Raw genomic sequence first — 13,851 nt, 5'->3', positions numbered from 1 at the left:
TCTCAGCTTCTATCTTTATTCCTAAACATGTAAGGCAGGATACTTTTAATTCGACAAAAGTCGCATCATAATTCTGAGTCATTTAAACTAACTCTATCAAATTTGGTTTCGTTAGGCAGTTTATAGGACCACGTCCGAACCCCATTGGTAGTAGCTTATAGTAGTCAATGCTATTAATCTAGTTAAAAGGTCAACTTAAATAAAAATGGGATAGACGTCTAGGGTGAGTTTAGCATGCTATTTGTCTTGTATGCAGTTTCTTTTATCAAACTGAAAGCATGTCCAATAAGGTACAAAAAATTCCCACCTCGCAGAGAATTAATCCAATAACTAGTAAGAGGTCAAATTGGCCAAGCATGCAATTTAATTAGCACGTATTTTCTTTCTTCATTTATTTTAGAAAAACAAAAAAATAGAAATGTAGTCATGCTAAGATTATCCTTTTAAAAATAATGAGACGAGCCTCGCCAAATAAAAATGCAAATTGCGGGGCCCTCAATAATTGGTCATAATAAATACTTAGAATTTGTGATTGACTGTTTAGTGAATTTTACTGTCTTCCCCAAAGATAATAACGCGTTAGACTCTTTAGGCGCGACTTAATTAAATTACATTCTTAAATTCGGGTGCGCATTTATGTGACCCAAATTCAAATCTCAACGGAGTCGAAATGTGTTAACAACTACGGGTGCATTGATTATGACGTGGTTCGAGATGCATTTTCACGACGTTGCAATTCTATAAAAATAAATATAATAAAAGCGGTTTAAACTTAGTAAAAGCACATAAGTCACAACATGTATTTAAATCAGATATTTAGCCATTATAACAATTAAAGCGACCGTGCTAGAACCACGGGATTCGAGGATGCCTAACACCTTCCCTCGGGTCAACATAATTCCTTACTTAGAATTTCTGGTTCACAGACTTCATTTGGAAAAGTGGAATATTTTCCTCGATTCGGGATTCAAGATAAACCGGTGACTTGGGACACCAAAAGCCAAACCTTTCCCAAGTGGCGACTCTGATTTAAATAAATAATCCCATTTCGAATATTGTCACTTAAATTGGAAAAACTCCCCTCGCGCATTTTTACCCTTCGAGGCGGGCGCGCAAAAAGGAGGTGTGACAATGTCATCGGCCTCAGATGACTTATGGCGCTCCTCAGTGTGTGAAGACTCGTCAAGCAGACCAAAAGGACAAGTCGGACCGCTCATCACAAACGGGACTCTTGGAGCCACTACATGCCCAGAAAGACCTTGGGAAAGAGTTTCCCTTAACTTCATCACAAGATTGCCCAGTCGGAAACCTTGCATCTATCTTGGTTGTAATATATCAGTTTTCCAATAATGCAACTTTCATAGCAGCTCCACAAAAAAATCAGTATAAGATACAACTCGACTCTTTTTTTCGCACATTGTCAAATATTGGGGTCTGCCCAAAGACATCGTTAGTGGCCGCGGCTCATGCTTCACTAGCAACTTTTGGCCCATCTCTTTAAGTATTTCGGGTCAAAATTGAGTCACAGCTCAAGCTTCTATCCACCATCAGATGACTAGAAGGGATAGTTCTATGACATGCTGGAGGAATATTTTCGTCACTTCGCAACCGGATCACAACAACATTGGGTGAAGCTTTTGGATGCTGCACAACTGTGTTTCAATTCTCAAAAGAGCCCTAATACAGACAAAAGCTCTTTTGAAATTGTTACCGGATAGCAACCGCTTCTCCCGCAAACGGTGAATACATCAACCATGCCGAAATATCCTCGAGCTGCCAACTTCTTGAGGGAATGAGAGCGCAATTTGGAGATATTGTGGAGCTATCTCGTCAGATCCCAAGAGTAGGTGAAAATGTTCGCTAATCAAAATCTTTGCTTTTTCCAACACCAAGTAGGAGACAAAGTGATGCTAAACATCTCAAGGCGGTACTTGTTCGCAGAGAGGACCCATGACCCTCGCCTACTGCAAAAAGACATTAGGCACTTATCCATTGAAATATGCATTGGGAAAGCCACATACCAAGTGAATATCCCAGCCTGGTGGAAGATCCATCCAGTCTTCCATGTCAGTCGCCTGAGATCTCTTCGGAAAGACATGGAACATCATTCACAAAGCCAACTCACAAGACAGAGGGGAACAGACCTCACAACTAACAAGAGCTTGATCAATCATCATCTTACAGGTAAGGCTCCGAGGACGTCGCCAACTCAGGTGGGGGAGAATGTTATGGGCAGCTTTCCAGCCATGCCCCATGACCCTTTGGACGCACCCTATGGCGTCCTGACAAGCCTCCCAACGCCCAGCGCCATGGTCTGTCCCATGGTCTCGGAAGCGCCAAGTGACAAGCGTGCATGTGGCCCTATCGCCCCACTAATAATCCACGCCAATGCCGAGTGGCTGGCAAATGTCAATAGTTTAGCGCGCACAGACAATGTCGAGCGCACAGTTCATGATGATGCCAACAGTGCCGACAGCACCGCGCGCACATACCCTGATGCGAAAGACAAAGTTGCTTCCAACGGACCTGTCTCTACTTTGCAGAAAACTAAGTCCTTTTCATTGTAAATATAGAGTAGTTTATTTCATGTACTTCCATTATGTTTCTCTAGCTTAGTTAGGTTATGTCTTGTAACTTTGGTTTATTTTCTTAAGCACTATTATGGGGGATCAAGCAATCAAACATTTCTCTGTACTGGTGTCTCTCCCCCCGATACCGCGTAGCCTTTTGTAATAGCTTTCACTAATGTAATCAAGCTTTTATTCTCAATTCTCATTTCCGTTTCCGCAATTGCTCTTGACATTGGTTTTTCCATACGGCACTGGCAATCTCGTGTAGCGTACGGAGAGGACCTCAGTTGGCGGACAACAGCCGCACTGGCATCGGTTGCTTAGCCTTACGTCGCCCTTCCAAGGAATCTCAGGAAGGCACTGCGTAACCGTAATAGTGTAGTAAAATCAAGAATAAGTATGAAATCAACTGAAATTAAGTCTATAATATAGAATATCCGCATGCTTGGTCCTCAGTTATGATGTTTGTGAGTTACTCTATGTGCCAGTTTTGAAAAATCGTTTTGCCCATTAGTTTGATTTTGTTCAGAAATACATATATTGAATCAATCTTTAACTTCAATAACTTGCTGATGAGGTGAATACTGTACAAGAATGTAAAAAGCGACTATAAGTTCGCCTTCACCAGATGTGAGACTCTAACTTAATTCGTCGACACATCCACAACTGGACATTTGAAGCGTGAAAGACATAAAATTTGATACCATTTAACGTGTATTTAATAATACACACAAATACTTGTAATTATTTTTCAACTAACCTGGTAGCGTCTCAATTGATTGAATTACATGAACAAGATTATAGATCTAAAAGTTAATCTTTTGTTTTTCTAATACAATTATATTGGAATATTCTCGAACTTCATTTATGCAGAAATCTCTAGGATTTCACAGTAAAGAGCGTTATACATATATTCTAAACTATAGTAGGTTGAATTGATAGGATTTTTCTTGATATATACGAGTTTATGCTGAGTCTCCAACTGATAAGAAATCTATGAATTGTGCGCTCTTATGAAGATCAACAGCTTCCTGTTCAACTTCCTCATCATCTCTTATTCTAGACGCATGGTCTATCACCTCACTCTTGTTAGAGTCAGTATTCACTTGTAGAAAGTCATAGAACTCCGTTGGTTGGTTTTCATCTGTACATAAAACTAGAAGGAAAAGAAATAGGTAAGGGAATATCATTATCAACAAAAGACCCTAGAGCTACTTCCGAAAAACTAATTTGTACTCCCTATGGTCCAATATAATTGATGTTTTAGCAAAATATATAAAAAGTCATTTATTACCTTTTTTTTTTTTTTAATTTATAAATCCAACCTTATTGTTCTAATTAGTGAAATGTTAGTTAAATGAGACATTTAAGGAAGAGACAAAGAATAGTTAGACAAATATTTCGGTAATTTAGCTAGCTACTCAATACATATCTTTTCTTGTAAAAAAAAACCTTAATTATCAATTAGCATGAACAACGGACGACATGTCTTTTTCTTTCCTAAGTTTTCTGGAAAATGGATATCCCTTGAGAAAATCAAAGGAAAAAAGAAAAAGAAAAGTGTTTTACCAGAATAGTAAAGGCAGATGTGGGGGTGGGGGGTGGGGAGGGTTTATTCTTTCTAGTACTAATTAAATATTTTAAAGTTCTTAATTTCAAGAAAATGAAAAATCATATTAGGTGGTTAAAATGAAAAGAAGAGTAGTTTTATGAAGAGTACGTAGAGTAAAATTGAAGAAATTTCATCAAACATTATTAACAGAACTCACAAAGAACAATGTAAGGAGGGTTACCCAAAAAAAAAGTGTCTAAAAACTGGATAACAATATTACCTTGATCCATTTTTGCATGATGAAAAAGATAGTCATTGTGAAGCAGCTTCGGGTAAAAGGAATAGTTGTACGTCAAAGAGTTGAAACACCTTGTTATCATGATCTCATTACTTATTTGCATATAATTATCTTGCTGCCTTGACGACGACGATTCTTGGTCATTGCTCATTGAATTTTTATGAGCAGCAGTAGTAGCAGCAGCGACAGCTCTCCTTGCATGGATCTTGGACCGTTCTCTGCATTTTCGTGCCATAATAACGTGCCAATGATTTTTGACAGCGTTATCAGTCCGACCAGGGAAAAGACGCGCTATAATTGCCCATCGATTGCCATGAATCCGATGAGCAGAAAGAAGCCTTTCTTCTTCCTCCTCTGTGAATGGGTTTCGATTGATTCTTGGATCCAATTGATTGAACCATCTCAGCCTACAACTCTTCCCTAAAAGATATATAGTAACAAGCATGACTTTATCATCTTTTAATATTTCTTTTCCATAATTAAGTTGTTTCACGATGAAAAGAAAATTGAATTATCATGTTTCTTTTTGCTTATTCATATATTTATATTCCCAAATTCATGAAGTCAATGTCACATAGCAATTCAGAGGAAAAAAAACTTACTCTCACTTAGTGTTTACACAAACTCATTTAGTATATAACATGTATTTCTATATTCTTTATTGTCGCTAAACCTTAGTCAATTACACGTATAGACAAGCAGGGATCATGTCAAACCCCATTGTGAGTCAGTATAGCTAGGCTGATGACTTTAATTTAAAAAAATTAATACAAATATAATCCAACCTTAATTAATTACTTAACCATAAAAATTTAATATGATTTAGGTAAAATATCAGCTATGGGTAAGTTTTTGACCGTAATACAGGCATAAGGAAAAGGAGACTTCCTATAAAATTATTGCAATAAAATCCTAGATACATAAAAATAAATTATAAAGGAAAAAAGATAAGAAAATATATTGGGAAAAAAATCAAGCTGAAACTCAATCGAATGTACCCGCATGATAGATGAGTGCTAATAATAAATAAAATATAAATAAAGAGGAACAACAAGGAAATATGACCATCTTCTTGGCGATCGAACAACAACCACTTTCTCTAAAATAAAAAAAATAAAAAAAAGGGAAAATATGAACTGTCCTCATCAACCCCTAGTTTCTGGTGACCACAAACAACCAAATTTGCAGTAGTTTTCTTTAGACCATTTCATAGTCGAAAAAATGAAGCGAAATAACCAAACTCCTTTGAGCTGAATAATAAATAGGCATAAAAACAAAAAATTAAGTAAAAAGGAAATTAGATTAAATTTCTTGAAAATAAATTATACACCACATCTTATGATTATCAAAACCTTGATGGTCTTGAACACTAGACACCACAAAGATATTACTAATATATATGTACTAAAGAAAGAAAGAAAGACAATCTGAAGAAGAAATGGAAAATACTAGTAATATAATAGCTAATATATCAAGTGTTCAATAATGATTTTCAGTTTGTTTTACCAGATCTTCCTTGAAGCTTTTCTGCTATAGCATTCCAATTATGAGGTCCATATTTTACCACTAACTCCCGAAGCTTCTGGTCTTCGTGAGGCCTCCAATGGCCCCTGCTGCACATCTGCTTCTTTCTTTATGAATTATCAAAAAATAATATCCGATATAATAAAACAAAGTTCCTAGCTATAGAAACCTAAATTTAAACTAACCCTCAACGCCTTTCTTTATTTGTGAATTAAAGCTATAAAAACTGTCCAAAAACAAAAGATCAAAGCAATAAAGGAGAAGATCCACAAGAAGAATATTGGATTGTTGAGAAGATTTAAAGAAGATTGGTGGAAAGGGAATAAATGAGTTTTTTGGGTAAGTGAAAAGTAAAGAAGTTCTCAGAGCTAATATTTATATGCTGAGAAACCAGATTTTATAAACAGAATATATGGACGACAGATTAAGGAAGAAATAAGAAGAGGAATAACAATAAAAGGAGATCAGAAAGTGTTTTCCGTTTGTACAGACTTTAGCTTTCTACCAGTGATTGATGCCAACATCTTGGCTAACAAACACCCCTCAATATATATATATTTTGAAAATTCAATATTGAATTATGTCTAGTCTTGTACTCCGCATGCATGTATCTATGCATTATATTTATTTATTTTTAATTTTGCTCCACATGTATTTTCATTTTATTAGTATTTATTTTTTGAGAGGGGGTTGGGAGGGAAGTTGCTTGCTAGGGTGAATTTTGTTCTGCTTTCAACATCTTTCCCAGTTTTTCTAACCTACAAACCTACCTAAGCCGCATTAATTCCTTTGATCTAACTATACGTTAATAATAAATTATTAAAAGAAAAAGGACATGGTAAAATTGATTAAACTCCATAACGCTAAAAAAGTTAATATACTTATATTCATAAGCTGGTATACAGTCTGCATTATAAAACTAAATGACACATCTAATAGTGGAGGCCTTAACGTCCAATCACCACTTTCTTAACACGGATAGAACTTTGCCTTTCTTCTCACCCTCTTTAACCAGATTTAGTAAATGTTAATAATAGCTAAAGATAGAATATTTTTAAAATAAAAATGTTAAGACATTCAAAAGGTTGGTATTGTATAAAAGTATGGTGATAGATTTAGGTCATCTTCAACTTTCTAAACTTAAGTACCTAACTAACAAATTGTCTTAACAATCTTGGAACTGCAGTGGAAACTCGGGGTAACATCTATAATTGGTCCAATTGTTGTATAAGTCAAACCGTCTCTGCTATTTGTAAGTTTTGATCATGCAGTTTAACTATCTTAAGAAAGTTTATTTGCCACAAATCTTGTTTGCGGGTAACATGAATCTTTTCTACTTTCTCTTAACTACCTTGACGGTTTTCTCTTTAGGTCGTATATCTCAAGGTTGAAAGACTAGTCCGACCAACTAATTATATCAAATTCACATAACTTGATCTGATGTTTTATTCCTCCTCCTTCATTGCGCGCAACTCCTTTCCATGCATGTACTCTTTTTCATGTAGCACAAGAATTTCTTTCATAAATCAAATATTATAAAAAAAAAGTTGGGATATGAAAAGATTTTTCCAATAAAAAGACCAATATTTTTCGACAGATATGAGGAGGATTAGACATAATAAAAAATATTTCCAAAATATGTGCAGCTTGGTGCTCATATAATTTGCTAGTTTCAATTGCTGCTACTTCTCTGAAATATTTCTCCCTGAAAAGTTTGTACATTACTTTTCAAGTGAAAAACTATTTCCTTCTGCCTATTCTTCCAAAAGAGAAAGATTCAATTAATGATTGTTTTGCTACCCACTCCCCCCCCCCATACACACAGACCACACCCCAAGAATAGAGCCAAATACGAAAAATACTCATGTCAAAATTCAATAACGGAGGCATAAAAAATATACAAGGTGATTAAAAAAAGTAATATATAAAACTTAGGATTTGCACATGTAATCTAAAATAATTTTTGAACCCCTTTACGGCTACACCTGAAAATTCTATTATGTTAAGGGGATTTAACACGGGAGAATGACACAATTACCCACAAAAATAAAACTATTTACTCTTGTCTATCCATTTGTTATCCTATCAATCAAACTAATTACATTTACTACCTATAGTAGTTTTTGTGGGGAATTTTCTCTTTTTTCTCCAATTCTTTTTATTTCTATGATTCTTTACTTTTTTTCTTTTTTTCTTTCTTTTCTCTTCTTTTTTCTCGTTTTCTTCTTATTTTTTTCTTTTCTAATTTCATTTAACTTCTTTTTTTTATATTCTTTTTCTCTTCATAATCTAATTTCATTTACTATTTTCACTTTTTTATTTTTTATTTTTTATACAATAAGAAAAAATAACTGATATAGTAAATATTTGTTCACCTTTTTAATATAACTAGTATAATATACCTTTTATTTTTTTTTCTCATTTTTAAATTCAATTATTAAACTCAAATAATATTAGTTGTCACTTGATCTAATTCACTGAATATCACACTGATTGCTGCTGAGCACCATAAATTACATAATCAGATTCTAAGAATCAACACGTGATTGACATGTAAACCTTGATCTCCTTCCCTACAAATATCAATACAGACTCTACCATTAGCAGTAATACAACCAGTTATGGAGCAAGAAAACATAATCTATGCCTACCAAATCTCCATATATAAATAGAAATGATAATAAAATATTGAAAAATACAATAAAAGTATAAGTAGCAAAAAAGACTTCTAGTACCATATGATACCAATATGGTATACATGTATACCAACATAGTATATGATTTCTCTAGAATATTTCTTCAACTATCTGTGACTATACTACTGTACGAAAACATTAAAAGTTGCAATAAAAGTATGAGAAAATTATATGCTTGAATTGCACGCTAAATATTCGCAAAGCAACTTGCTCATTCCGTATACTAACAAGGTATATAATTGTATGGGATTGTTCCAAAAATTTCCTATAACTATAAAAACTATTACATAATACACATAATCTATGTCCATCGGCACAAAAAAATTCAGCACTGCAAATCATGTTCTTATAAATAATTTCAGAATAGAATTCACCTAAAATGCAGCTAAAACAACCAAAAAAATGTTCAAACTACCATATGATACCAATATAGCGCATAACTAGACCAACATGGTATACAATTTTACTTGTTAATTCCCGACAACTATATGACTATACTACTATTACATAACACACATGCATAAAGAGAAAAATAAAAAAATAGTGTACCACATATGAATATAATAAAGTGTTTTAAGATATTGTACTATATTACTACTATTAAAAAGAAAATCAAATAAATGTACCAATTAAATGGGGCTAATACAACCAAACTAGAATATGATATCAATACGGTATATAGCTATACTAATAGGGTATATAGTTGTACGGGGTCGTTCCAACAATTGCATATAACTATAAAAATTATTACATAATACACAAAATCTATGTCCATAGGTATAAGAAAATCCAACACAGCAAAACATGATCATATAAATCATTTAGAATAGAATTCACTTAAAAATACAGCTAAAACAACCAAAAAATATTCTAACTACCATATGATACCAATATGGCATATAATTATACCAATAGGTTATACAGTTCTACTAATTAATTTCAGAAAACTATATATGACTATACTACTATTATAAAATACACATGCATAAAGAGAAAAATCAAAAAATAATGTACCACATATTAATATAATAATGTATTTCAAGATATTGTACTATAATACTATTATATAAAACAAACACATAAAGAAAAAATCAAAATGTTTACATAATACACATGCATAAAGGAAAATTTAAAAAAATTCAAGATACTATACTATTCTACTACTCCCTCTATTCCAGTTTATGTGAACCTATTTTCTTCTTGGTCAATTCCAAAAAGAAATCCCTTTCTAAATTTGGTAATAATTTAGCTTAAACTTACAATTCTACCCTTAATGAGAAGCTTTTATAACCACACAAATACTTTGGGCCTCTTTTTGACTTGTTTAGGACCACAAATTCTAAAAGTCTTCATTTTTTCTTAAACTCCGTGCCCAGTCAAACAGGTTCACATAAATTGGAACGGAAGGAGTATTACTAAAGAAAAATCAAATTGTGTACCAATTAAATGTAGCTAATACAAGCAAAAAATATTCCAACTAACATATGATACCAATATAGTATATAGCTATACCAACAGAGTATACAATTGTACGCAAAGAGTTTAAAATAATTTTTTTAACTCAATTATTAAACTGAAATAATATTAGTTGTCAATAAAAATTTCAAAATATTCTAAAAGGACCAAATTGTAAGAGTATACCGTTATATTATATAGCATACTATAATACTATATCATTGGAATGAACTGTATACCAAAATGGTATATAGTATATCATTTTGGCGTACAGTACAAATTCTTCTTTGCTAGTTCAACGCAATAAATTATACACTATTGAATTAATCAAAATGGTTTATAATATGTTATTTTAGTATATAGAGGATTGGTTCATTCCTTCAAAAAAATTAGTAGTATACTATTGTAGTTAATTATATACTCTTGAATTAATTATTGTATATCAATACAATATACAATATACCATTTTGGTAAACTGTACAAATCTGTCTTCTTTGCTAGTTCAACTCAATTTCAACCCAAAATTTAAAATCTCCACCAAATTGACTCAGAATATAGCCACATCCTCCAATTAACATTTCGAACATACTCGGTCAGAATGGGATCAAAATAACCACAAACTCAAGAAATCCAATTTATCAGTTTCAAGCTTCAAGGTTCTCAAATGACAGATTAATGTTTTGCAGTAGTCAAAAGTCTTGGAATTCAAGTCATAAAATAAAACAGAACGAAAAAAGATTTTCATTTTCAATTTGCACATCACGTTGGGTAAAAGCGTAAAGCAAATTAAAAGGGAAAACCCATGTGAATTTACATATAGTAAGTTTAGATTGCCTCGGTAGAAATTGTAATTAATTTCCAAATGGGCAAATTCGGGTAAATATTTTGGGAGTGATAGGCATTTAGTGTTATTTCCTCATTTAACATAGCTTATAGAGGTTCTGAAAATTTGATTTTTACTATATTAGCACAATATAATTTTAGCAAAGGAGGTTCAAATGAACCCTTGTCAACACTTGGATTCGAAAATGGAAACTTACTACACCTATTGTCGTTCGTTCAAGGTAGAACTCTTCTTCTTTGGCGAAGGCCCTTAGCCTTAACGAGTGTTATTTCAAACTTGTCAAAATGTTAACCGGTCGTCATTCGATCAAGGTCGAACTCTTCTTCTTTGGCGAAGGTCCTTGGCCTTAAAGGGTGTTATTTTAAATTTATCAAAATGTTAACCCGTCGTCGTTCGATCAAGGTCAAACTCTTCTTCTTTCGGGAAGGTCCTTGGCCATAAAGTGTATTATTTCGAACTTGTCAGAATGTTAACCTGTCGTCATTCGATCAAGGTCGAACTCTTCTTCTTTGGCGAAGACTCTTGGCCTTAAAGGGTTTTATTTCGGACTTAACGAAATGTTAACCCATCGTCGTTCGATCAAGGTCGAACTCTTCCTCTTTGGCGAAGGCCCTTAGCCTTAAAGGGTGTTATTTCAAATTTATCAAAATGGTAACTCGTCGCCGTTCGATCAAGGTGGAACTCTTCTTCTTTGGCGAAGGCCCTTGGCCTTAAAGTGTCTTATTTCGAACTTGTCGGAATGTTAACCCGTCATCATTCGATCAGGGTCGAACTCTTCTTCTTTGGCGAAGGCCCTTGGCCTTAAATGGTTTTATTTCGAACTTATCAAATGTTAACCCATTGTCGTTTGATCAAGGTCAAACTCTTCTTCTTTGGCGAAGGCCCTTGTCCTTAAAGGGTGTCATTTCGAAGTTATCGAATGGTTAACCCGTCGTCGTTCGATCAAGGTGGAACTCTTCTTCTTTGGCGAAGGCCCTTGGCCATAAAGGATGTTATTTCGAACTTATCGAAATGTTAACCCGTCGTCGTTCGACCAAGGTCGAACTCTTCTTCTTTGGCGAAGGCCCTTGGCGTTAAAGGGTGTCTTTTTGAAGTTATCGAATTGTTAACCCGTCGTCATTCGATCAAGGTCGAACTCTTCTTCTTAGACGAAGGCCCTTGTCCTTAAGGTTGTTATTTCGAACTTATCGAAATGTTAACCCGTCGTCATTCGATCAAGGTCGAACTCTCCTTCTTTGGAAAAGGCCCTTGGCCTTAAAGTGTATTATTTCGAACTTGTCGCAATATTAACCCGTCGTCGTTCGATCAAGGTCGAACACTTCTTCTTTGGCGAAGGCCTTGGCCTTAAAGTGTATTATTTCGGACTTGTCGAAAAGTTAACCTGTCATCGTTCAATCAAGGTATAACTCTTCTTATTTGGCGAAGGCCTTTGGTCTTAAAGTGTGTTATTTTGAACTTATCGACATCTGAACACATCATTGTTCGTTCAAGGTTGAGCTCTTCTTCTTTGGCGAAGGCCCTTGTCCTTAAAGGGTGTTATTTCGAACTTGTCAAAATGTTAACCGGTCGTCATTCTATCGAGGTCGAACTCTTCTTATTTGGCGAAGGTCCTTGGCCTTAAAGGGTGTTATTTTAAATTTATCAAAATGTTAACCCGTCATCGTTCGATAAAGGTCGAACTCTTCTTCTTTGGTGAAGGCCCTTGGCCTTAAAGTGTATTATTTCGAACTTGTCAAAATGTTAACCCGTTGTCGTTCGATCAAGGTCTAACTCTTCTTCTTTGGCGAAGGCCCTTGGCCTTTAAGGGTTTTATTTCGAACTTATTGAAATGTTAACCCATCGTCGTTCGATCAAGGTCAAACTCTTCTTCTTTGGCGAAGGCCCTGGGCCTTAAAGGGTGTTATTTCGAACTTGTCGAAATATTAACCCGTCGTCGTTCGATCAAGGTCGAACACTTCTTCTTTGGCGCAGGCCTTGGCCTTAAAGTGTATTATTTCGAACTTGTCGAAATATTAACCCGTCGTCGTTCGATCAAGGTCGAACACTTCTTCTTTGGCGAAGGCCTTGGCCTTAAAGTGTATTATTTCGAACTTGTCGAAAAGTTAACCCGTCGTCGTTCGATCAAGGTAGAACTCTTCTTATTTGGCGACGGCCCTTGGCCTTAAAGTGTTTTATTTTGAACTTATCGACATCTTAACCCATCGTCGTTCGATCAAGGTCAAACTCATCTTCTTTGGCGAAGGCCCTAGGTTTTAAAGGGTGTTATTTCGAATTTATCAAATTGTTAACCCGTCGTCGTTTGATCATGGTGGAACTCTTCTTCTTTGGCGAAGGCCCTTGGCCTTAAAGTGTATTATTTTGAACTTGTCAGAACGATAACCCGTTATCGTTCGATCAGGGTTGAACTCTTCTTCTTTGGCGAAGGCCATTGGCCTTAAAAGGTTTTATTTCGAACTTACCAAAATGTTAACCCATCGTCGTTAGATCAAGGTAGAACTCTTGTTCTTTGGCGAAGGCCCTTGTCCTTAAAGGGTGTCATTTCGAAGTTATCGAAATGTTAACCCGTCATCGTTTGATCAAGGTCAAACTCTTCTTCTTTGGCGAAGGCCCTTGGCCTTAAAGGGTTTTATTTTGAACTTATCGAAATGTTAACCCATCATCGTTCGATCAAGGTCGAAATCTTCTTCTTTGGTGAAGGCCCTTGGCCTTAAAGGGTGTTATTTCGAACTTATCAAAATGTTAACCCATCGTCGTTCGATCAAGATCGAACTCTTATTTATTGGCCATGGCCCTTGGCCTTAAAGGGTGTTATTTCGAACTTGTTGAAATATTAACCCGTCGTCGTTCGATCAAGGTGGAACTCTTCTTCTTTGGCGAAGGCCCTTGGCCATAACGGATGTTATTTCGAACTT

General features: G+C 34.9%; 1 protein-coding gene across 1 annotated transcript; it reads right to left on the bottom strand.

Annotated features, from left to right (window-relative positions):
- Window positions 1-3,257: 3,257 nt before the first annotated feature.
- Window positions 3,258-6,310, bottom strand: LOC104227705 (transcription factor MYB54-like). The gene is made up of 3 exons (XM_009780010.2): window positions 5,927-6,310; window positions 4,403-4,840; window positions 3,258-3,726 (listed from the first exon to the last, which is right to left on the bottom strand). The coding sequence occupies exons 1-3, from the start codon at window positions 6,039-6,041 to the stop codon at window positions 3,536-3,538; spliced, it is 744 nt and encodes a 247-aa protein (XP_009778312.1). The 5' UTR covers window positions 6,042-6,310; the 3' UTR covers window positions 3,258-3,535.
- Between the last annotated feature and the right edge of the window lie 7,541 nt (window positions 6,311-13,851).

This window comes from Nicotiana sylvestris, chromosome 3 (genome assembly GCF_000393655.2).
Source record: "Nicotiana sylvestris chromosome 3, ASM39365v2, whole genome shotgun sequence".
In the NCBI taxonomy this organism is placed as follows: Eukaryota; Viridiplantae; Streptophyta; class Magnoliopsida; order Solanales; family Solanaceae; genus Nicotiana; species Nicotiana sylvestris.
This window is presented reverse-complemented; position numbering and strand designations above follow the sequence as displayed.

What these genes read in the sequence shown, in the direction of transcription:
- LOC104227705 (XM_009780010.2), bottom strand. Translation starts at nt 6,041, where the DNA reads ATGTGCAGCAGGGGCCATTGGAGGCCTCACGAAGACCAGAAGCTTCGG. An exon ending in AAAGCTTCAAGGAAGATCTG is followed by an intron (nt 4,841 to 5,926) that starts GTAAAACAAACT and finishes TATATCTTTTAG; the next exon opens with GGAAGAGTTGTAGGCTGAGA. An exon ending in TCATGCAAAAATGGATCAAG is followed by an intron (nt 3,727 to 4,402) that starts GTAATATTGTTA and finishes TTTTCCTTCTAG; the next exon opens with TTTTATGTACAGATGAAAAC.